This window comes from Grammomys surdaster, unplaced genomic scaffold, assembly GCF_004785775.1.
Source record: "Grammomys surdaster isolate TR1022 unplaced genomic scaffold, NIH_TR_1.0 311, whole genome shotgun sequence".
Classification (NCBI taxonomy): Eukaryota; Metazoa; Chordata; class Mammalia; order Rodentia; family Muridae; genus Grammomys; species Grammomys surdaster.
Window position 1 is genome coordinate 1323000 of NW_021604730.1, and position 24120 is coordinate 1347119.

At 35.7% G+C, this 24120-nt stretch overlaps 1 protein-coding gene across 6 annotated transcripts in view; it reads left to right on the forward strand.

Annotated features, from left to right (window-relative positions):
- Lrrc7 (leucine rich repeat containing 7) overlaps positions 1–24120 on the forward strand; it is a 438353-nt gene that overhangs the window by 116792 nt on the left and 297441 nt on the right. For 3 of the 6 annotated variants that reach the window (XM_028777579.1, XM_028777577.1, XM_028777581.1), the window contains exon 3: positions 19049–19124. The exons of the other annotated variants lie outside the window; for them this stretch is intronic. In XM_028777579.1, the coding sequence (XP_028633412.1) occupies position 19124 (1 nt within the window). In that variant the 5' untranslated portion in view covers positions 19049–19123. The remainder of the gene's footprint in view (positions 1–19048; positions 19125–24120) is intronic. 6 annotated transcript variants of the gene reach the window in all.

The following is a 24120-nucleotide window of genomic DNA, read 5'->3' on the forward strand; positions in this document are numbered from 1 at the left end:
AGAGGAGGGGAGAGGAGGGGAGAGGAGGGGAGAGGAGGGGAGAGGAGGGGAGAGGAGAGGAGAGGAGAGGAGAGGAGAGGAGAGGAGAGGAGAAAAATTAAATTTTAAAATTTTTATTTTTTCATATGTATGTAACAGTCTAGATCAGCCTATCATTGCTATGGAAAATATGACAGATAACAGTTATTTGAGATTATCATAATTAAAAGTTTCAGTCCATTAATAACTGTTCCCATAGTTCTAAGACCATAGAGAAGCTGTATACTTTAACAAACGCAGTTGTCAGAACAAAACTGTTCATTTTCTGGCTAGGAAAGAAAAAAGGAAAGGAGCAACAAACTTAGTCTCTTAAACCTTATTGAAGACCAGTAATCTCAAACCAACAATTTGGCCCAAGTTATCCCATCCCACCCCATCCCACAGTATTAATTCTCTGAGTACCAAGCCACTAACTCATGGGCTTTCAAGGACAAAAACATCAACACAGTGCTGGGAGTCTAGAAAAGCACAGAGAAGACTCTATGTCTAAGGTCCTCCATAATTCTAACCTTCCAATCTATTCAAGGTCATTGCTAAACTTTTAGCAAGTGAAGGAAGCATTCCATTACCCTCTAGACACCAGACCCTTCTTCCCATTGAGTCATTCTAGTGTCAGAAAGGAGAGTCATTACAAATTTTATTCCAAGAGCACTATGAAGCAAAGTGATATGAAGTGACACTTCATATCAAGTTTTATTTCCTTCTAAAATTATGTCCTACCCGTGACTAATCTATAGATATGATCAAATTAAGTTAATTTACACAACATATACCAAAGGTCTAAGGGCCTCTTTTCACTCTCTGGCGCTTCTGATATACAGTGCCAAGGTCCATCTTATGTGTCAACTTTATATTCAATATTTAACTGAAGATGACTTTTATGTATCTATAAGGTGCTTCCAGAAGAGGTCACCACTGGCATAAGTGGACTGAGTGAAATACACCACATTTCCCTACAGTGGGTGGGCATCATCTAACCTCTGATGGTCTGAAGAGAACAAAAGAGATGGATTGATTCACACTGGGGGCATGTGGTCACTGGTTTTCTCTACTGCCTGCAGCTCTGGCAACAGCAGATACAACATCCTTCCACCTTTGCCTCTGAACTCCAGGCCTTTCAGCTACACTGATGTCTACTCCAGGCCTCCAGCTTTCAGACAAAGGCACTTACACTTCCCAGCGTCATAATTATTGCAGTGTTGTACTACAATTTTAATGATTCTCATTATATATAGATAGTAAATTACATATCCCATTATTTCTACTTTTCTGTAGAATAATGATTGATATACAATGAAAAACAACTTAAAACCCAAGTAGACAAATAATGATATTCTGAGTTGGGGAAAGCAGACATAAGACAAAGTAAGTTATGACAAATCCTTAGGTAATTCATACTGTGTAATAAAATGGACTAAAGTAACAATATTTACAACTGAAAGCAATGTCAATGAGGGAAGCTGAGGATACCTGAGACAGAATGATGTCTACAGACTGTTGAGAATCTTTGAGCTGTGCATGTGCACTTAATTAGAACATTCCAATCAAAGATTGTTTATAACATCCTGGGAAATAGTTGCCTAAAATACTGGTTCTGTTTTTGGTGAGATTGAGACACTCACAGATTTTTATGCACAATTTAGAAACTTGCCATGCTGGACACTCAAGTTATTAGAGTTTATTTGCAGTGTTCTTCTGTTCTATGTCATGTTTTCAAAACTTTAAATTCTTTAAATTCTTTAAATTTTCCTTTCTGGAAATAATGGGTGTTCTGAATATTAGTTTGTCTCCAAAGTCTGAAGAGCCAGGGTTTCTGATACTTGAGCCCCAGTGGCCACTGTCATCTGTGTTGCTGTAGAACTCAAGTTCATTCTGTTTCTACCATTTTTATCAGTTCCCTGGTCATAATCAACCTCACCATGACCCTGACCTAAGGCTGGTGTCCTTATTTCAGAATGTGTTTTCCCAAGGGACTGGTGAGGGATAGAGATACTCCTTCAAGAAACCTGCTTTCCTTGGTAGTGGATATTCATTCTGTTACATCTTTTCCTCAAAAGTAAAACTAACAATATTTTATCACTCCTTATTATTCTTCAAAATGAGGTTGCCATGAAAATGGTAAGATTTTTACATAGGTAACAGTTATAGTGTAAATATTTCATGGAAAAATATATATATAATATACTTATATGTAATCTCACATTTATATACATGTATGTATTTTGCATGTATATAATTATGTATGCATCCTCATTGCCTATCTGATACCAGATTCTGAAAAGAAAATGATTTAACATGATAACATATATAGAAATTTATTTTCAGAAATTGACTCACCTCATTGTGAAGGTTGCTAGGCACAGTAAGCTGGCAACTTGAATCCTGGTATTGCAATTTTAAGTTCAAAGGATGTCTGCTAGCAAGAGAGTGTTAAATCTTTTCCTGCTAAAGCATTTAACTGACATACCTACCCAAATTACAAGCTCAATATGTTTTATACAAAGTCTTCTGGATTTCAAGTTAACCGTATTCAAAGCACCCTCTCAGAAACATCAGGAACGTAGGTTGACTGAGTATCTGGCATGTTGGTCCAGTCATGCTGACATGTTAATCTTCATAAGAGATATTTGTTTGCTTGGCCACTGGCTCTGAACTGAATTTAGCTTAAATGGCTCCCCTTTTTGACCTCTTCCTTTCTTTTAAATAATGTTAACCTACCACTACTTAGTATTATTTTTTGTTAATTACTCATTATTCTAGTACCCAAACATATTTTGTAAATTATTTCTATAAATCTGATCTCATGAGCTCTCCCAAAAGAAATATATGACATTCTTAAATTCTAAGTCTTCCAAATCTTCCCTTGATATAATCTTGCCATATTTCTATGTTTGAGAATTCCACCCAAAGGAAATTTCCCACTCCTAACAAAACCCAAGCCCAGACAGGACCTCTCATCACTCTGCCTTCCTCTTCCTGTGAGATGCCTTTGGTACTAACTCTTATCTTTCTGGAAGTTGCCCAATCTCATAAATTTCTTGAGAGCTCCCTTAGGCAAGGCAACATGTGAATCCATAGACATAATGATCTTGAAATTCATCTAAGAATACCTTGAATATTTCTTGTTGGTTTTCTGTCTCTTCCCTCTGAAATAAGTCCAGATTTTCTGGGCTCTTTCTTACCACCACTGTTTTTCAACCTACAGCTCCCCAGGTGTTGTTTGTCACAGTAGCCTTTTTTTCTGTGTCGACACTGTCATATTTTACTTGACTATCCCTCTAGGGATCTCCTTTCAGACTGTTTCAGAAATTCTATTCTGGCTTCTATAGATTTCTCTGTGCTCTGTGTCTTCCTTTCTATATCTCTGTTTTAGATTCCTCAGACCCCAGTCCATCAACTTATTTAAACATCTGTTTTTCCCAAAGTTTCAGGTTACTCTCTATTTCACACCTGTCTAAACTAGTCTATAAAAATGTAAGTGTTCCTCTAAGGAAATCTCTCTTCCTCCAAAGTAAAAGTTTTTCTTTATTTTCCAGTGTTCTGTTCCAAAAATAAAACAAAGACCATCTCATTCACTCCAGTGCATTCTCAGACCTGTTACTTGGTCTTTCTAAAAGTCCAGTTGTATCCAAACATAGACTTTTGCTTTTCTCCTTTTAGCCTCTGATAAGAAATAATTTCAATAAGTAATTTGACATTTTTAATTCTATTTAGGACAAAACAGGCTGTTCTTCACCAAATAATTGGCTGTCACTTTTTGTGTGTTGATTCACTAATCTTTGAAAGATGATAGGAATTCACAGTGAGTGTTATGTTTTTGTTTTGGTTTTTTGCTTTGTTTTTTGTTTTTGTTTTGTTTGGGGGGAGTTTTGGTTTTTGTTTTTCATTATTTTTTTTCACCTTAGATAGACACAAATCATTTGTAGTATGAAAACTTCCAACAAACTCAGTAGCCAGCCTAGCTTAACTAGCAAGAACAGAATATTGATGCCCAAACAGCTCTGCATGCTGAAGAAGAAATAAACCTTCTATGAGTTTCCATCTGTGGAAAATAGGGACATTTTCAGATTTGGGAGAAAGGGTTCCCCATGAAATATGAGATATGAGCAACCATCAACCATCCTATTCCCTCCAACAGTATCATTGACATACCTATAACTGCCCACAGCAGTAGTGGATCATGTGAGTCAGTCTTCAGTGATAGAACTGAACACTGATACCTACAATTCATCTCAGAATGTAAACAACCAGAGAGAAAATTCCAAATTTTCCATGATTCCAGGAAAACTCCAATTTCCACTCTGGTTTAACTCCGCTTCAACCAGTGCTTTGTTATACTGATGTCATTCTCTCCTGACCAAAGGGATATCCTCCTAGAATACATAGTCTGAGATACAGCCCAAATTATGTCCCAGCAATAAGACTTATCCAAAGCCTTAATTTACTAAGTGAACAGAAAGCCTTGGATAACCAGAGAATTTCTTCTGGGCCTCCTGGTTTAATGTTGGCTTTCCAACAACACATTTAAAATGGAAAAGAATCCTTCCAATATCTTCTAAGCCCAACAACACAATCAGATTATTGTATTGTGTCTTCATGCTAAATATATCTGGTATGTTAAACAACCACATTTGATAGTACAACTGGAGTTTTGGCTCACATTTAAGGAGTATAAAGGGGCTATCTCTATTAATCTCAAAAATTAACCCTCTAATGGCTATAATTCACAAAACATGAATTTGATTTGCAATTAGATTCTCTCAGTCTAAATTGTTCTCCATCAGTTTTCATTAAATTTTAAGATTTTTTTCCTTCTCTTTTCATCCCATATATGCCTGTTTGCTTCTTTGGCTCCGACAGGAGAGTGTGTGGTCTCTCTCTTTCCTCTCTTTGATCAGATAGAGAAGGAAGCTGGAGAAGCCTTGAGGGATGCAGGAAAGTCTTACTTTAATAGACTCTGCTCTGTGTCAGTGATAAGCCATGATAATTACCTAAAGCAAAATCACATGACATGTCCTTCCTAAATCTTTTCCCTTGCAGAACTTCTCACCTGACCTCTATAGATGCACTCTCCCTTCTAAAAAGTCTTTGTAACTCCTTGACCTGCACCTGGTAAATGATAATTTGCCTCCAAGTTGTTTTCTGAGGTTCCATCTGTCCTTCCAGACAGTTGTATCAAGCAGGACCGAACATGGAACCACTAGACTTCACTCCTTGGTGTGGCATACTTCTAATGGGCAGGGATACCCATGTCTTACTTGCTTAAAAACACTGTGCATGCAAAAAAACTGATAAGTACTAGGACCTCTATGAACCTGGGGCTACTTCTCTCTGAGAGTCAAGCACTGGAATTTTGGGTTTAGGAAATAGACTAAAGATTTTCATAAATCTGTGGGAGCCTGTCTCTCAAAGCTTAAAGAGACATAAGAAAAATACTCCATGCAGTAGTAAGATGTGCATTTACAAGAACACCTCACAAATCTTTCTTCACATTTCCTCTTTTCATATAAACACTCTGATGCTAGTATAGGACCATGGCCTTTGGGAGTAGCTGAAACACAAAGCTGAACCAAGGTGTCTACATTTGATTGACAGCTTTACTCATGGCTAAGCCTTGTGACTCAGGAAATTTACTCTGTCTTTCTGTGTTGTTTCTTCAGTGAAAACAATAGTAAGGATTATATGAGTTTATGTACAGTAAAGCCTGAAATGCAAATAATGTGGTACCATTCCATAAGAGTGCCTTCACTAACTCAGATCAGTTACATGGCTTCCTGTTATTTGTCTTTTCCTGGGGAGAATAAATACTTTATGTTCAACTAGACAGGTTCAAAGTGACTAAAGAAAGGATTTGGAGTCAATCTGGAGAACCAATAAGTTTATTGAGGGTTACTTATAGGATTATGGGCTACCTACAATGAAGAAAAATCCCTCTTTCTCTTTCTGGCAAGGGGTGGGGGGATGGCCTTGTGAATTCCTCTTCCTCTTCAAGAAAAAACAGTAGGTCCAGTATTGTGTGGGCTTCCTAGTAAAAACTACACTAACCTAGCATCTTTACATCCTTCACCCAATAGCAGTGAGCAGAAAAATCAAGGCTGGGAAGTATCTTCCTGTGTGAGTTTGGCTTCACAGCTTCCTATAAGAACAAAGCAAGACTTCAGAAGAAAACTATTGTCAGATATTAGTAACACATCTGGCCACTTTACTCCAGACTAGATGGAGAGAAACAAACAGGCACAGATGTCACAATAATATAGAAAAGTTTAGGAAGTCAGTTCGTGTTCACTCCCTTTTGAACGGCACCATTTCTCTTATTCAGCTCCAAAGATTTGAAATCACCAACTTCCCATTTCAGAATTTCATACAGTTCCAGGGAGTTTTCTCCTGCAGCTTAAAGTTGATCATTGTCTATACCCTGTGGTTTGTCTCTGTCATCCTCTGGGGTTCCTGGACTTCCACCTGCTGCATCTGTAGCTGTAAAAGCAAATGTTCTGCATTCAGCTTGGAATATTTTCTAAATTGAAATAGGAAAGATTGTCCTTGTGTTTTAAAATGATGGATAAAAGATAACTATCAGGTTTCAAAGGAATTCTTCTCTGAATTGTCAGGTCAAATTCTGCGTGTAAGAAAATAAGATTATAAGCTGGGAAACTGCTGTATGTTAAATGCATCAGATTCCTGAAGTGTGTAAGTGCAAACACAGCCTTGGGCAGAAAACCTCCTAACAAAATGATAAGCTGCTAACTCTTAGCTCTGAGGAAGTAGCGATGATGCCTTTATGGCACCAATGGATACCAACAGCATTGGGAATAGGGCTGGATGTGAAGGTGTTTGCAAATAGCTGTTCACAGAATAAATTAATTAATGAGCAACAAGATGTCTTCATTTAGAAAAATGTGTGCTTCCATTTTTGCTCTCTTATCTTCCACATGAAATAAAAAGATGAGTCATTAAGTTGATGGTATTTTAAGCCATTTATGTATTTATGAATTCATGTCTCTTGGTGGTTTCTGATGGATCCATTAACAATCAAACCTTAACCAGCACCAGGCTGTTTTCAATTCTAGAATAAGTAAGTGTTCCTGTGAATTAAAAGTCTTGGAAAACAAGAAATGATGTCTGGTGTATTTGGAAAATTCTAACTTTATTAAATTAAACGTTGCTATTTAATGAGAGTGGATGACTTTAAGAACATTGCAAATAATTCATTTCAAGTTAGTATACAATGGATCCTTATATTAAATGAGTCAAATGATACCTGGGATATCATACAAGCTAAGAGAAAGAGTCCATTCTAATATTTTAATTGTTTGAATTAAAGTTGTTTCCATACAAATAAAACTCATAAAATCTTTGCGTTGATAATTTTAAGTCATGGTTATAGGTTCAACTACATTTTACATGAGGTGTCCAAAATCCAGTCACTTTGTTTTATTTTGTGCAACTCTGGGCATCTGTAGCACAGAACACAGACAAATGCTTCCTTATTAAGTTAAAAAACAAAAATAAAAGTGACTTTTTGAGCCATTCACTTGGGTATCTAAAGATTATACAGTGTTACCTCTCTATACAGAGAGATCATGGGGTATTCACATATAACATTTGTTACACCATGTGTCTGTCAGGTGTAGAATGACACAGATCATGTCACAAAGCACATCAGTCCTAACTGCTGCCTTTTGATGCAATCAATGCAGAGCAAATAAGAAAGCTCTACACTCAGCTGCACTCTGGCTGGTATTCTGTCAACCACAATGCTTTCGCTGGATGCCACTTCCAGGAAACCTCTAGCATGGAATATGTTGCCCACTAAGTTAGCCTAAAGCTTTTTATAAGCCTTTATCTTTTTTATATATGTTTCTACTCGGAAAAAAAAGAACTCTTAAGTAAACTTTTTATGAACTGAATTTTAAAGATGGAAAGGAAAAAAAGGATCATTGAAACTAATTCTTTCTTAAGGGTAATTTTATGTTTTAATTTGGATTTATGAGAATTTCATATATATATAAATGTTGCATCTAAATCAATTCCATCCTCTCTATGTCCATGTAATTTTTCTCATACCCCTACTTCCTCTCAAGTATTGAACTCTTCTTTAATTGTTATTACATGCATGTGCACACATACATATATAACTGTCCAAATAGTAGTTGTAATGGCTTTCTATGTTTATAAAGGAATCAATAGCAATCAGCAAGGGGTGAACAGGTGTGTGAGTTACCATCACCCAGATGTGTTGCTCCCTCCAGGATCAATAGCTGTGTTTATTAAATAGATATAATATATATTTCCATGCTACATATCATCTTCTCTCTCATTAAGCCGTCCATGATGAGCCTGTTCTCCAGCTTGCTAATATATCTGCCTATAGTTCAGATTCTAATTGCTTGATGAAATTTATTTTTTTAATCTCTTCCTGATTCATTGAACATTCTTACAGAAATAAGTCTCTCCTAGAATTATTTTTATAAATGGTTAAAGACACATCATTCTTTTTAGTAATTATCTTATGTTTTAAGACAAAGAAAAAAACTAATCTTTGTCATAAAACTCATTTAGTATATTATGTTAACTTTTAGGTTTTCAGGAACTTATTTACTATAATGCCTGGGAAATTATAACTTTCACTGATATTTTTATTCCAAATGATGAGATTATGAGAACTAAGAAGACAGGCAGGTTTTCTGCAAGTGTTCAAGACTAGCAGAATACAAGATTTCTTTAACTTAACATTAGCAAAAAGTCCACCTGTCTACTCTAAGATCAATTGAAATATTTTATTTATAAGAAGCTTCCAATGGAATATATAATCATAGATACATAGAAACATTGGTATATAGGTAATGCATTAATACATGAATAGATGATAGGAAATTGATATGTATAAACATGTAATATTTTGATAAATGATAAGCAAGCAAAAATTATTAATAGATAGATGATCTATAAATGAAGCATAGAGGTAAATAAGTGATAATCATACATTCATCCTAGTCACATTCCTTATTATTTAATATAAGTAGTTTTTATTCCTTTCTTGAAAAAAAAAATGGTCAATGATCTTGTTTAGACATGCTCTAGGTTATAATATGCCTAAATAAACAGGTCAAACACCTTTGCTTTCTTAAATTGATGTGCTCCCTTAAAACAGAGATGTTTGTGTTTTGTGTTCCCTCATTGACTGTCCTTCATTTTTACTCTACATTTAGTCAAAACAAGCCTTCTAGTCTTAAATACAGTAATTTATTCTCTCTTTTACTTTTCATGATTACATTTTCTGTATCAAATAATAGTTTATATTGATCTTTAGTTACATTTCAAGTTCTCTCCTGAAGGATGATAGTAAAAAACAATAAAATAATAAAATAAATGCTTACGTAAACATTTGTTTACTTAGTTACTGAGCACTTACTGCGTGTGTAAAGGTTTTCAAATTAGTATTTTATATTTACAATATCTCTTCTTAAGGAAAAATATAGTAAGTTGGGAAGGAAAGAGCTTTCAAATGAGATGTTAACCAATTACTAATTTTCTTCTACTTTAGCAAGATCTGAGTTATATGACTTTATCTTGGGGAATATGAAGAAATTCACTCCAGTCAAGGAACCATAAAGATCACAGAAATAACCCCATCCAAATCTAGCTTGATGACCCAATAAGCTTACTTTAGAACATGATTGAGAGGTTACTCTACAGGAGACTGCATTTGGAAAACCCCACCCCTCCATGGGTGCTAATGATAGCTAGATTTCTGGAGCTCCCTGTACAACTTTTAGGCAGATCCACCCAAGAGTCTCCTCTGCTAATACTTGATTATTGTTTACCTAATCTTTGTGATGGGAGTTGATGGGTCTTGAAATTTTCTTAGATGTCTAAGCTTTCTTCTCTCCTAGCGTCTTATGAGCCATCCTCCTGTTTAAAAATTAGACTTGATTATTTAGAAGACATTCTGTATTCTGGAGATAGTTTTACTATGTAGTTTGAATGGCTTTGAACTAGTACTTCTCCTGCCTTAGCCTCCTGACTTCTTGAATCACAGCTGTTGTCTGTAACTTTGTTATTGTTGTGAAGACACCATGACCTAGACAACTTAGAGAATAAAGATTTTATTGGGGATTACAGTTGCACAGGGTTAGAGGTCATGACCATCTTGATGAGGAGCATGGCAGCATGTAGGCAGACAGATCACTGGAGCAGTAGCTGAGAGATTACACCCTTATCCAAAAGTAGAAAAAAGCTCCCCTTCAAAGGCATACCTCCCCCAATAAGGCTACTCCACTTAATCTTTTCTAAATAGTTCTGCTTAGTACTAAGCATTCAAGTATATGAGTCTATTGCTCCATTCTCTTTCAGACCACCGGAGCCATGGTCTATCCCTATTGGCTGTAAAACTTTGCAAGTAAACATATATTGAAATTTAAAGGTCAAGGAGAAATAAAATACTTTAGGAGGCATTTGAAAGACCATTGGCAAATTATAGAATTACAAAATTGATTAAATTTTCTTTGAGTTTGGTTCTGGCAGCATGAATCTTCATTTCTTCGTCTATAAAATGTAAAATATGTCATTATGTCACCACGACCTTTGCTCTGAATTTTCATGTTCTAGAATGGCTTTTGTGCCTTGGGAAAAATCTCAAGGCTAATGGAAATTTTTATTTTATGAAAGTTTAAATTTTTTAAATTAAACCTAGTTTTTAAAGTATTTTCTTAAAATTGAACATGAAAAATATTGCATTTATAAATCTGTCAAGGTTATATAATTGCTTTACGACTTATTTATAGATTTTGTTCCATTTTTAAAGTATTTCACTTACTCGTAACTATAATATACTTATTTTTATTGATTTATTGTGCATTCCCAGCCCTAGTGTAGTAAACAAACCTCCCAAGGACTGAAATTACACTCATATCTAATCAGTTATATATATGTAGGTATAGAAAGCCCAAGCTCTCTTAAACTTTATGAACCATTACTAATCCTCAGAATAAAATTCTACTATGTATCTCAATTAAAATCATAATAGAGTAATTTATTTCTCACTTCATTGGAATTATGTGTCCTCTTGTCCCAATAGGTCAAATTTTTGAATGTTATTAACACATTTAATAGCAATTTTATATTTCCTTATACTAAAACCACAAGTTATTACTGGAATGTATTTTTTTCATAATTTCAGTTGTTAATTTGCAAACATTTCCAGAATCTGGAATTCAATTTTTATAGTCCTTATACAGCTTTGCCACTGGGTAAAGTTAGACAAAAGCCTAACACCTTGACGTCTCACCAAAGTCTATTTTACAGGACCATCAGGGAGAGGAAGATAGCATAAACAAATGTATCAAATAATTTCTTTTGGAAAAGGGTCTCCTATAATTCGGCTTGTCTTTAACTAACTATACTGTTGAGCATGACTTTGAACTTCTGATCCTCCTCCCTCTACTATATAGTTGTTAGAACTAAAAGGACTAGCTACAATGCCTGGTTTATATAGTGGTACATGACCTAGAGTTTTGTGTAGCACTCTATGCTAGCACTCTACTTACAGAGCTACTTAACATCTCAGACATCAAATACATCAGTCAATAGGTACTGCACACTGTTATCCTGTCACCTCTCAAGAATGATCACACCCTGACTAAATTCTTGGCTTATTCAGCCATTCAGGACTCAGGATAAGATCTTCTGTGACCACCATTTTGTTGTATGGCCTAATGCTAAATCATCATCATTGTTATTATTGTTATTATTATTATCATCATTTTGCTTTTCCCAAGGTATGTGATCAAGCTAATGACTCTATCTTGAAGTTATAATGAGATCCCTGAAATGAAATCATCCCTGTATCCTGAGCAACATGAACAGTATTACATTTTCCTGTTCTTTGCTCCTTTCATCACCCTTAGTAGTTCCATTTTGCTTCTATATCTGTGTTGTGTCTTCAAGTCCAGCCATGCCCTGTGTATGGCACTTTGTATGCCTCTGGCTTTTGTCTTCTGAAATACACTGCAGCAAGTATCTAGTGTACATAGCAACTCCTGTTGCTCAAGAAATCTCATTTACCCTCATGCAGGCTTTTGATATTTGTATTTGGAGAGACTAGATCATGCTGTTTCCTACTATTAAACTAATTGTTAACAATAAGCAACCTGCAAGTCATTATTTCATAAAGCTTTTGCCAGCATTTCATTTGTCCTATAATTTGTTTGTTCAGTAATTTTTCATAAAGATGCAAGAATAATCTAACTGCCCAGAATATGGAAGGATTTGAAATTTAGGCAGAAAAGTTTTGATTTAATGCTGAAGGAAATAGGAAATAATTGAGCTTTCTGAGGCACGAAATAGAAAAAGCGGCATGGGGTCATTATCTCAGTAGGGTGGAAGGTACAGGATTTCATATGAGATCCTCATGAACTAGAATCCTGTCACCAAAAACAGGGCCTTATCTTTCTACCCATTGCTGAGGATCTAACTACCTCCTCTCTGGAAATCTCATCCATGCATTGATTTAACAAACAACAGCTTCCCTCTTTGTAAGAGACGTTATCAGACAAAACAGGTCAGTTCTCAAACATGTTACACTCAATCTGATGGCAAAATTAGAAGCATTGAATGAAAAGGAGCAAATACATCATGAACAATTTTGAGGGGAAAACATCTCCAAAGGAAGAAACAAACAACCATGTGAATTCTGGTAAGAGACTTTTAAAAGAAATTGTTAGCAATAAGAAAAAAATGGCAAAGATTCTATGCCTGTTGAGGACTGCCTCCACCCTGTACCTGAACCAAAGATATCCACAGTGTCCTCAGAACATCACCTCAGCTTACCTAGTAGAAAATTTCATCCACCCATTACCTGCTTCTTTTCCTTGCTTATTTTGTGTTTTACTCTTATATTTGTGTTTTCTGAGAGTCTCACCCAAATGAACTATTTATTGTTCAAAATTGGTCTCAGTCAACATTTCCTTCTGGGGAAACTAACCTAAAAGGGACCATTTGTACCCACTTGGGGTGAAGTCTAAATAAAACAACTTCTTGTCCTTCCTGACACTTCAACCAAGATATTTACTATCCATTTTAGGTTGTAGCTCTAGTCTGTTTGTTCCCCCTGCCACCCTGTGTGTGTGTCTATGATTTTACCAAAATCCCAGTAGTCTAGTTATGGCTTTCTAAATCAATTTCTTCAAATATCTTGGTCTAGAAGCATTCAAACCATGACTTACTTGTCAATCAAAAGCCCTCCATGCCTCCAGGCATGTGGTTAGTGCCCCTCTTCTGGGATTATATAGTACAAAGGCAGGACTCTGTCAAACTGTATCTCAGATTATATTTAAATATTTTCTCTCTATCCCTCGACAGAGCCTTCTTTGGGGTGTGCTATTATTACACCATAAACTAGGCTCCAAAGATCCTAGTCTCATATTATGAACTCTGTTTCCCATCTCTATAGACAGATCCTTTACCACATGGGTTTGCTCCATGAAGATTTTTCAGGTTCAATGTTAAAATACTTGATTTATGCTCATGAGAAAATCCTTCACTCTGATTCATACAACTGTGTTGTATCGGTTAAAAAGAGTTTTATGAATATACTGGTGACCTTTAAAATGTAGTTGGTTTTTTCGATGTTGAGGATGGACAAGGTATAACTTACCTAAAATGATGAGCAGACAAATTTCTTTTGCACCTGTAATTCATCCTTAAAATGCCCTTCACCATAACACTTGCTGGGTAAGATGCTCATTGGATTTCTTTGCTATGCAGTGTTTGTACTTCATTACCTCTGAGGATATTATTGGCATTAAATAATCAATGATGATTAGTAATCATGTCACAGAAACCCCAAGAAAGCATTGAGCGTGACACTAACTTAAAGCTTTCAGGCAAATCAATACTTGTTTCAGAGCATGCTTGACATTTCAAGTTCTCAGGACTTTTCACTTAAGCATCATTTGGGTCCTCAATCTTAAGCTTCCAATTGTCGGGCAGACCCACTGTATCCTATGGATTTCAAAGGATGATTTTAATGATAGCTTCACTATTTGCAATAAAGAATCATACCGATATTTGCAATAAGGAATCCTATTTAAATGTAGAGCTTGGCATCTAGGTCTGGCCTATTTCCCTAGACTCATACTAAAGCCTGCAGTGATGCATGTTAAATAAGGCAGTCAGAACAGACACTCTGATTAAAAGTGTAACTGAACAAGGCTTTGCCCCTGGGAAATCATGTGCTAAGTAGGAACTTGTGCCCAGAGGATTTGTAACATGTGCTTTCCACTTTTGGGTAGTTTGTCAGAGACACAGTTCAAACTACAGGCAAGTGCTGATTGGAAAGGACTTCCAGACGACTGTATCCAAACAATGGAGTGCACATGCTTCTTCACCAGCATGTTCTACATATGGCCACCATATCCAGGAACACGATTTGATAACTAGAATGTTAACTAACAAATAAAAAACTAGAATTGCCACAAAATTAAATATAGCTCAAAGCAAGGAGTATTTTGAAATGTTTTTAAACAATATATCCTCATATATGCTCTCCCAAGAAGTCTTTGAAATGCTCAGACACTCAGCCAAGTACACCCTACACCAACAGGACTAGAAGAGCACTAGAAATTTCCACTCACTTATACACCTTAGAGCGTTTTATTTTATTTGGAGGAAGGGACCTGTTGATACTGGTGTGATGGAGTCTATTATTATAACAAAAAGGTGTTTTTGTTTGTGGTTACTGTTTTTTGTTTTAAAATGCCAATGTCCCACTAATTACCTGAACCATCACAAACATCCAATTCTGGTAGAGACAGGAGCAAGCTTGCCCAGATTTTAAAATCCTACAGGATTCAAACACATATTCCTATAAATTCAGCTCTGTGTTTGTTTCAACATAGCAAAGAAAAAAAAATGATAAGTAAAAGCAGAATTTTATCTTAAAAATGGCAAGAAGCCAGGTGTTCATGTTTGTAATGCAAGTTCTTGAAAGGATGAAGGACTCAGGCAGAAGGATTCTTATATGTTAGAGGCCAGCCTGAGGTACACAAGAGATTCTAAAAAGGAAAAGAAAAGTGACCAAGCCCGCTGAGTCAGTCAACAAGTTCTCCAGTGCAGGAGTGAGGATGAAAAGAAAAGAGATAATTAGACAAAGTTGCAGCATGACCCCAGCCAGTTCTGAGGCTGAAGGCAGGTTTGTTTAATTCAATTTTGCTTTTAAACCCGTTTAATTACATGCAAGTATTTAGGTCAGTTCTAGGTTGAGGAACCAACAATACAATAGAAACAGTCAAGAAACAAACAAGGTAATATACAGAGTTCCCTGATCACCCCGCGATCACTCTTGCTGTTTCTAAGAGCTCATCTGGATGACAAAAATATCTGAGCCTACTTCCCAGTCCTAGCCCACAGTCATATTCAAGCCTGAGGCCTACTTCTTTGTTTTAACCTAAGACTTGAATTCATGAGTGAAATTACTTCTCTGTTTTAGCCTAAAAATAGACTCCTGCCTGAACTTACTTCCTTGTCATGACCCAAAGTCAGATTCCTGCCTAAAGCCCATTTCCTTGTCCTTGGCCAATGTCTGATTTCTGCCAAGCAGCCCCAAAGGCTCTCCACAGAAAAATCTATCAAAAATGAAACATATCCTTGGAACTCTGAGGGGTCTGGTTGATGATATTGTTGTTCTTCCTATGGGGTTGCAAACCCCTTCATCTCCTTCAGTCCTTCCCCTAACTCATCCATTGAGGTCCCCATGCTCACTCTGATAGTTGGCTGCAAGCAACCTCTTCTGTATTGGTCGGACTCTGGCATAGCCTCTCGGGAGACAGCTATATCAGGCTCCTGTCAGCAAGCACTTCTTGGCATGCACAATAGTGTCTAGGTTTGGGGGCTACATATGGGATGGATCCTCAGGTGTGGCAGTCTTTGAATGGCCTTTGCTTCAGTCTCTGCTCCATTCTTTTTCCCTGAATTTCCTTTAGATAGGAGCAATCCTGGGTTAAAATTTCCAACCCAAGAGTACACATGGAGGGACCCATGGCTCCAGCTCCATATGTAACAGAGGATTGCCTTATCTGGCATCAATGGGAGAGGAAGCCCTTGGTCCTGTGAAGGCTTGATGCCCCAACATGAATAATGCTAGAGCAGTGAGGCAGGAATAGGTGGGTTGGTGGGGGAGCACCATCATAGAAGCAGGGAGAGGGGAACGGGATAGAGGGGTTGCAGAGAAGAAACTGGGAAGGAGGATAACATTTGAAATTCAAATAAATGAAATAACCAAAAAAATGAAATATATCACATTTTGGTAGTAGAATAATATATTTTGACACAATTTTATTTGTCTTAATAAGACAACAATGAGTGCTTAGATTTTAACAACATATCATTAAGCGAAAACAGTGAACTTCAAACATTGTCATTTTTAACTGACTCCTGTTTTCTAGGTTGTAGATGGAAGCTGAATCAACAATCTTTAGGTGATTGTAGAATGGTCATTCCACTAACATCAGCTGTGTTCCTGCTCACTACAGTTAAATCTTGCTCATTAAAATCTGACAATTTTGAAATCTGCATGAGTTCTAGTATAAAAGTTATCAAAGAGTCTTCAGTTATAGGGAATAGACGAAATTATTACATGCTAAATAAGCATTTTACTTCCTCCCAAAAGTATTTCCACTACAACATGCTATGTATATTAAACTTTACACTAAGAACCTTGCTGCAACACACCACTCAGTAATCTTGCTAGATCCTAGAAAAGTCTGCTTTGTCCATTTGTGAAGCCCAGTGGTCAGGTACCATCTTCATAACAATATTTTTTAGAATTTACAAGAAGGAAACTATATAGAGAATTTCATTATACAGAGAAGCCATAGCCTTTTGACAAGACACCTTGCTTCACAACAATGTCAGTTGGCTTCTGTTACTGTGACAAAATATCTGGGATCATCAATTTCTTTGTAGGAAAAGCTTATCTGGGGTGTACTTTCATAACTTTCAGCTCATGAACAGTTGACTCTGTTGTTTGGGGGACTGTTGTGAGACCAAACCTTGTGGTACAGTGCATGATAAAACAAAGCTATTCATTTTATGAAGTCAAGGAAGGGAAAAGGGAAGAAAGAGCGAGAATCATTTCAAGTTCAACTCTCAGTGGCCTAATTTGCTTAAACTAGACCCTACATGAAGAAGTTTCTTCACCTACTAATAATTCTATTGGATGGTAACCAAGCTATTAACACAAGACTTTTGAAACATAGTCTAGATTCAAACAGCAGTAGCAACCTTCCCTCTCCCCAGGAGAAGATGGTCCATAAACACACAAAGCTGCTCTGAGTCTCTGCTCCCCTTTTAGAGGACAAACATATTGAGATACTTTCTCAGGTCTAATACCTCTTTATAAGAAGTTCTCATGAAAACAGAAATTCTTCAACCTTAAATAAATATTTAAACAATATATATGAAGTGCTTAAAGTCTACAACGCATGATCTTAAGTAGAACTCTGAGGGTATGTCAGGGAGAACAGTCTAGAGAAAGCAGCTGTTTGAGGCCTCAAGATGTAAATATGATTGTTATCAGAGGCATGGAAAGTTTGAGTGACTAAAGGACCCATGTAACACACAATTGAGAACCAAAAGAAACCTGAGAGAGGAAGCCATTGACCTGAACTTTGAGGTGAATTATGAAATCTGGCCTGCAGATATTTGAAGAGCAAGAGAATTTAAGCAAAATGAAAAATTGGTTGGGAGAACAAAGGCCAGATCTCCACTTCTGTGTAAAGAGAAACTCAGCTGAATCAGTGTTTATATGTCATTCAGGGAATCTGGATCTTTTTCCTCTGGCACAATGACAAGTCTATAACGATGTTAAATCACAACTCTAATTTCTTTCTCATCTTCTGTTGCTATTGTTGTTTATGTTTAGTTCTAACAGATACATTGTATTTCACTTTAACAATGCATATGTGATCAGTGTTGAACCCAAACACATTTGCTAAGCTTTATTCCATCTAAGACTGAGCATTTCAAACAAATAAATAATTGCATCAATTAAATGATTTATACACTGTCACTATGTTTTGAATTTTGTGAAATATTCCTTAGTTCTCCCTGGAGACAAACCCTTAGTATGTAAGTTCTTCTGTATATAGTTGGCATAATTAAGCACATCCTGAATATTTCCTTCATCTCTTCACCCACATCTTCAATACATATTTGGAATATACACTAAGTGAAATTAACAATAGAAGGGTTTTGAATTCCATAAAATTCTCCAGCTCTATCTAACTTTATTTGGACTTGATCATGCTCAATTATATAGTAAGTGGTATATATACTCTGTGTGTGTGTGTGTGTTTGTGTGTGTGTGTGTGTGTTCATGTGTAATCTGGATAACTTAATAATTTCCTAGAGATTGTTTTATATAAGCTATGAATGGAAAGAAAGATTTTATATAGAATATCCAAATGAATAGTTTTAAAGTAATTTTTTATATATTTCTCACACCAGCTATGGGTAGAACACATACAGAAGTCAAAATTCAAAGCAGACTGTTTTGTTTCAAGATCATCAAAAATTACTGATTCTGTGTTTATAGTAGCAAAAATATCACTCAAATGGAATTATTGGAAGTTACTCTGATCTATAGGAAACAAACTATATTTTCAAGAAATTATTTTTTTATAATTTTCCAAATAAAGAAAGGAGCACTTTGTGTCTGTCATTCTGTTAGTGCAGCAGTAGAGCAGCAAGGGGAGTATTATGATATGCAAAGTCTTCTCACAGGGACGGTATGTCACTTGGAAAGCGAAGGTTCTGTCACACATTGAACTTGCACAGCCATGGCTCAAATGTTTGAGTGGTGTTTGGGGAATGAAGCTGATAGGAAGTGTAGCAACTGACAGCTAGGAAATCCTATGAACATTCTGTTCTTGCTTACTGTGTTCATTTAGATGCATTTATTAATTTGTAAATACATTTAATTAAAATTGTTTAAATTTTCTTTTTTTTTAAGGAGCCCGCTACATGAAAAGAATGCAAGTCAAAGTGCCCACAGCCTAGAAGTCTTCAGAGACAGGAGTGACTAGCAAGTAGATATTGTGATACTTCCTATGCCTAAGTGTACAGGGTTCAGTCATGTTCTGGGGATTTGACTCTATGGTGACCAAATATTCTTACAGCTTTAAAGAGATGCTTAGTAATATTTGTGCTAAGCTCTACTATACCACAAAAAATAATTAGGAAGAATAAAAACCATCATGGGCTTCTGGAAACTCATTTTCTGACAATAATAATGAAATTATTTTTTAACATAAATATGAGATTAAGTACTGTGTCTTCCCACAGGCCTAACTTTTATATTCCCAATTCAACACTTATTCAGTCATAAAAAGAGTAAATGAATCTCCCAATTTCTGGTGACATATTCAACTATGGGACAAATGTATTAATTCCTATCATAAACCATCTGTGAAAAATTTTTTTTGTAATCATGCTTTCACTTTTGAAGTTTATATTTCAAAACATTGAGGTATTGTGAAATAAAACCCAGGCAGAGTACAATAACAGTCCACTTACCAGTACAGCTTGACATTTGCAAGAGAGATTCAATGGCAAAACCATTATGTTTTGGTATGAATAGGTTAAAGAGGGGCCTCCACAGAGAGAAGATTTACATAAGAGTTAAGTGAATAGCAAGAGAAATTTTTGAAAACCTGTTGACTTCATATTAAAGAAGTCAAGGTTGATTCTCTTCAAATTTATCCTGAAGATTATAATGTAATCAAATGTTCAAAGGATTTTAGAAGTACATACATTAAATATTTTACTGCAAGTAGATTTGCATTTACAAACTATGTGTTAATATTTCACACATGTATACATATAAATACATTATCATTTCAAGGTAAAAATTAGTACTATAAGTTCTTAAGTCTTCAAAGTAAGTGTAATAAGTTATTAAGTACTTTTTAGAATTAATATCATTGTAACACATTTGCTAACAAAAAGATTTAAGAATTATGGTGTTCACAATTGAAATTTTTAGATTGTGCAAAAAAATGTTTCTGGTAAAGTCCTGTAGTATAAGACAGTTCTGTGATAGAAACTATAGGAAATATGTAACTTGTATTTGAGTTAGTTAGCAATACAGACTCCTAAAGAATTATACAACTCAAGAGAAATATCTTCCTTTTCAATATCCTGTGAAAATTTTATGAATAAAAACTTGCAGATGATAAAAACTCATCTATAAATTTAACCAGATGTTTATATATTTGTGATGACACTATTTGAGGGGAATCATACTTAGCAATAACTAAGTAGAGATTAAAAAATTATAATGTAAACTATTTGCCTTTAAGGCATTTGCTTACACATTTGAAGATTTTTATAATGGGCTGTCATCACTACAGTTTGAAGAGATGTGAAGCAATGCCTTCAAATTTCAGTCTTTTTATACAGTTCACATAAGCAACCATCATACTTAAGGGGGGATGGTGAAAGCATGCTTGTAAATATTTTTGTATACATATCAAGAAATAATTAAAGAAGACCATTATTTTTAGAAGGCATGAAGGAAACTCAAAGCAGAATTGCTCTTTAAATAAAGGGAAACTAGTAAGTGACAGATGTGACTGGACTGTTTGGGGATATGGGGCTAGCAACTAAGATGTTAACATTTGAAAGAAATTAGGTGTAAATGGTAGGAGCCCAAACTAAAGAGGTAGTGACAGAGAAGGAAAGTTTAATTTGAAAGAAACATCCTGGGCATGCAGTCACAGCTGCATGTGTTCCTATGTGCACCTGCTGTGTTGTGTCAAGGAAAACAGTATTTCCTTATTGTCATTCATAGCCTCTGGCTCTTAATAATCTTCCCAAGATCAGTTCAAACAACCCCCAGCATGGAGAGGGAAGTTGAGCATGAAGTTCCATCGTCTAGCTGAAGGCCTTGGAAATTAATGGCTGCTGAGAGAGAGAGAAAGTCAGTCTTCTTTAAGGTTGTGATCTCTAGTAGGTTGACCATGCTCAACCTACCTCACTCAGTGCAAGGCTACCTATCAAGAAAGCATGGGCAGCATAAACTTGACTTGTTCAAAAAAATCAGAGAGAGAGGGGGGGGGGGGGGGGGGGGGTAGGGAGGTAGAGAGAGAGGGAGAGAGGGAGAGAGGGAGAGAGAGAGAGAGAGAGAGAGAACACAAAGTTGGGTAGGGAGGGAAAGAATGGTACCTCTAGAGGAGTTTGGGGAGGAAGGTTAAGATTATAAGAATAGACTTACAAAATTCTCAAAGAATTAATATTAGTGGGGATGGCTCATGCACATTCCACATTCCACAATAACTTTGGATGGATAAGCTGTGACCTGGAACATTTTTAAAAAGGAAGGGGCAGCTTATTTCCTATGGAGGCTGTTACCATGGCAACTGTGTTTAACAGGATGAAGTCTCCTGTCTCTAAACTCTGTAAGCTGAGAACAACATCTTGGAATCAGGCTTATGGGCTGAATTACCCAGATTGAGATTGTGTTTGAAGCCACAAAAACTTAACCAGGCAAACGTTGTGTTACAAATGGAAAGGTTAACATTGCCCAGCTCGGTTCTAAAGCTCAAGATTCAGTCATATGGATTCTGTTTGAAGGAAATGAACCATAAAATAAGAGTAAACAGAAACCAAGGAAGTAGCATAGAAGTCACTGGTGTTCAAAGCTTCTGAAAGTTATTGGGTAGGGTGACTGGTAGAAAAAGGTTCATGCCTTGCAATTAATCAATGTCTGAGATGGGTAACTAAGCCAAACAACATTAAGAGAGAGAGAGAGAGATGGTCAATGAATCCAATATGGCATCTTTGTGCTTTGGCTTCTTGACCAATGTAGAGACCAATGGGAGATTTTTCAGATTTACCATGGGAAAGTTCAGTTTTAAATTCATATCTTATTTGTTGAATATCATTTTTAAATATTCAAAAACTTTCCATAATTTGAACCCTGATTCATTTCAATATATTAGTTAAGAAAACTTTATTATCTGCTAAATACATATATGATTATTTTATTTGTCTATTGATAGATAAATATGTAGATTTTATACCTCAGCTATAATGGCAGTGTAATGAAGAATGGTGTGCAAAAAGTCTTCTGTCATGTTGATGTAGAATCCTTGAATGTATACAAGAATGGTAGACATAGATGCATGTATACAGTGGTAAATGGGTCATATGGAAGTTTAATTTTTGAAATTTTTAGAAACCTACATTCTGATGTCCATAGTGGACAGACTAGTGTATATTTCCAGCAAGATTATTTGAGATTTGCAATCCCCCCCTTTTCTCACAAGCATTGGTGTAAACTATTTCTCATAAACATTCTATTTAGGATGGGATGAATTTCAATGTGCTTTTTAATCTGTATTTTTCTGGATAAAGTTATTTATTATCTTTTAGGTGTTACTGGCCATTTGAACTTTGTCCTCTGAGTGCTGTCTACCTGTCCACTTTATTTTCCCATTTGTGATTGGATTGTTTAGGTTTGGAGTATTTGGTTGTGTTTGCTATGTATTCTAGATACTAATCATCTGTCAGATGATTGGCAATGACTTTCTCCCACTCTCCAAGCTTCTCTTTTTTTTTTTTTTTTTTGGTTGTTCCCTTTGAAATGAAGAAGCTTTTTAGTTCCATGTGCTCTCATTGATCACTTCTTGAAACCATTTCCTGACTATAGAGTCTTTTGCAGGAAATCCTTGACTATGTCTATATCTCAAGTGATTTTCCTATGTTTTCCTCTAACCGTTTCAGAGTTTCATTTGAGACCTTAGATTAACTTTTGTATATTTTAAATTAACTTTTATACAGGGTGAGAGATGGAGAGAGAATTTCACTCATTTATGTGTAGACGTCTATCTTCCCCCACGCCATTGTTAATGTCTCTTTTGGGGGGAAATTTATTCCTTGGTCGGTAAATCTGTGTTATGACATTGCCACCCTGTTCTTTGCTCCCTTGGCTTTGTGGTCAAATCAGATACTAGAGTGCCTGGAGCAGGTCTCTTTTTAATGAAGATGGCTTTGGCTTCATGGTGTCTTTTAAGCTTTCCTAGGAATTTTAGAATTTTTTTTCTGTGAAGAATGTCCTTAGAATTCTGATGGGAATTCTATGGAATCTGTAGAAAAAAGTAGTAATATAGCTACATAATTTTACTATATTAATTCTACAAATCCATAACCATAAGAGGTCTTTCCATCTTCTGGTGTGTTCTAACATTTTTTTTCTTCAGTGCTTTAAAACTGTAGAGGTCTTTCACTTCTCTAGAAGTTAGGTTTACTTCTAGGTGTTTTTTAACCTATGTCAATAATATTGATTTCTCTATTCATTTCTCAGTGTGTTCATTATTGTTAAATAGAAAAACTTCTAATTTATATATGTCAATTTGTTTCTGATAACTTTGAGAGGTGTTTGTCAGTATTAACTTTTACTGGTTTTACCACCTCATGCCCAGTATCATATTATTTGCATCAGGGGTAATTTGATCCTTTAAATTTTCTAGTGAAGAGTTAAAGCACTGTTTTGAAGAAGTATAGAAAAATAAACACTATTACTTTATTCCTGATTTTAATGATAACACCTTGAGGTTTCCCTTATTTAGTAAAATATTAGCTATTGATCGCACATATATTTTATTATATTAAAGTACATTCTTTCTGTTCCTTGTTTCTTTGGATAATTTATCATAAAGGGCTGTTAAATTTTGTTATAGACTTCCCTGCACCTATTGAAATGATCATGTGATTGCTGTACATAAGTATAATAATATGATACACAGACATTGCTATAGTGATTTATGTCTTGAATTACTCTTTAATTCATAGAATAAGGCCTTCTTTGTTATAGTGAATGGATTCTATTTTGGTTTTGTTTGTTTTGCAAATACATAGTGGAATTGGATTTGCATGCAATTTCAAGAATTTTTGCATCAGTATTCATTAGAGACATTTTTGTTGTGTTCTTATCTTCTTTGATATCATGCTAATATTGGCTTTAAAACTGAGTTTGATAGCATGCCTTCTTTTTTTGGCCATGGAATAGTTTGAGAAACATTT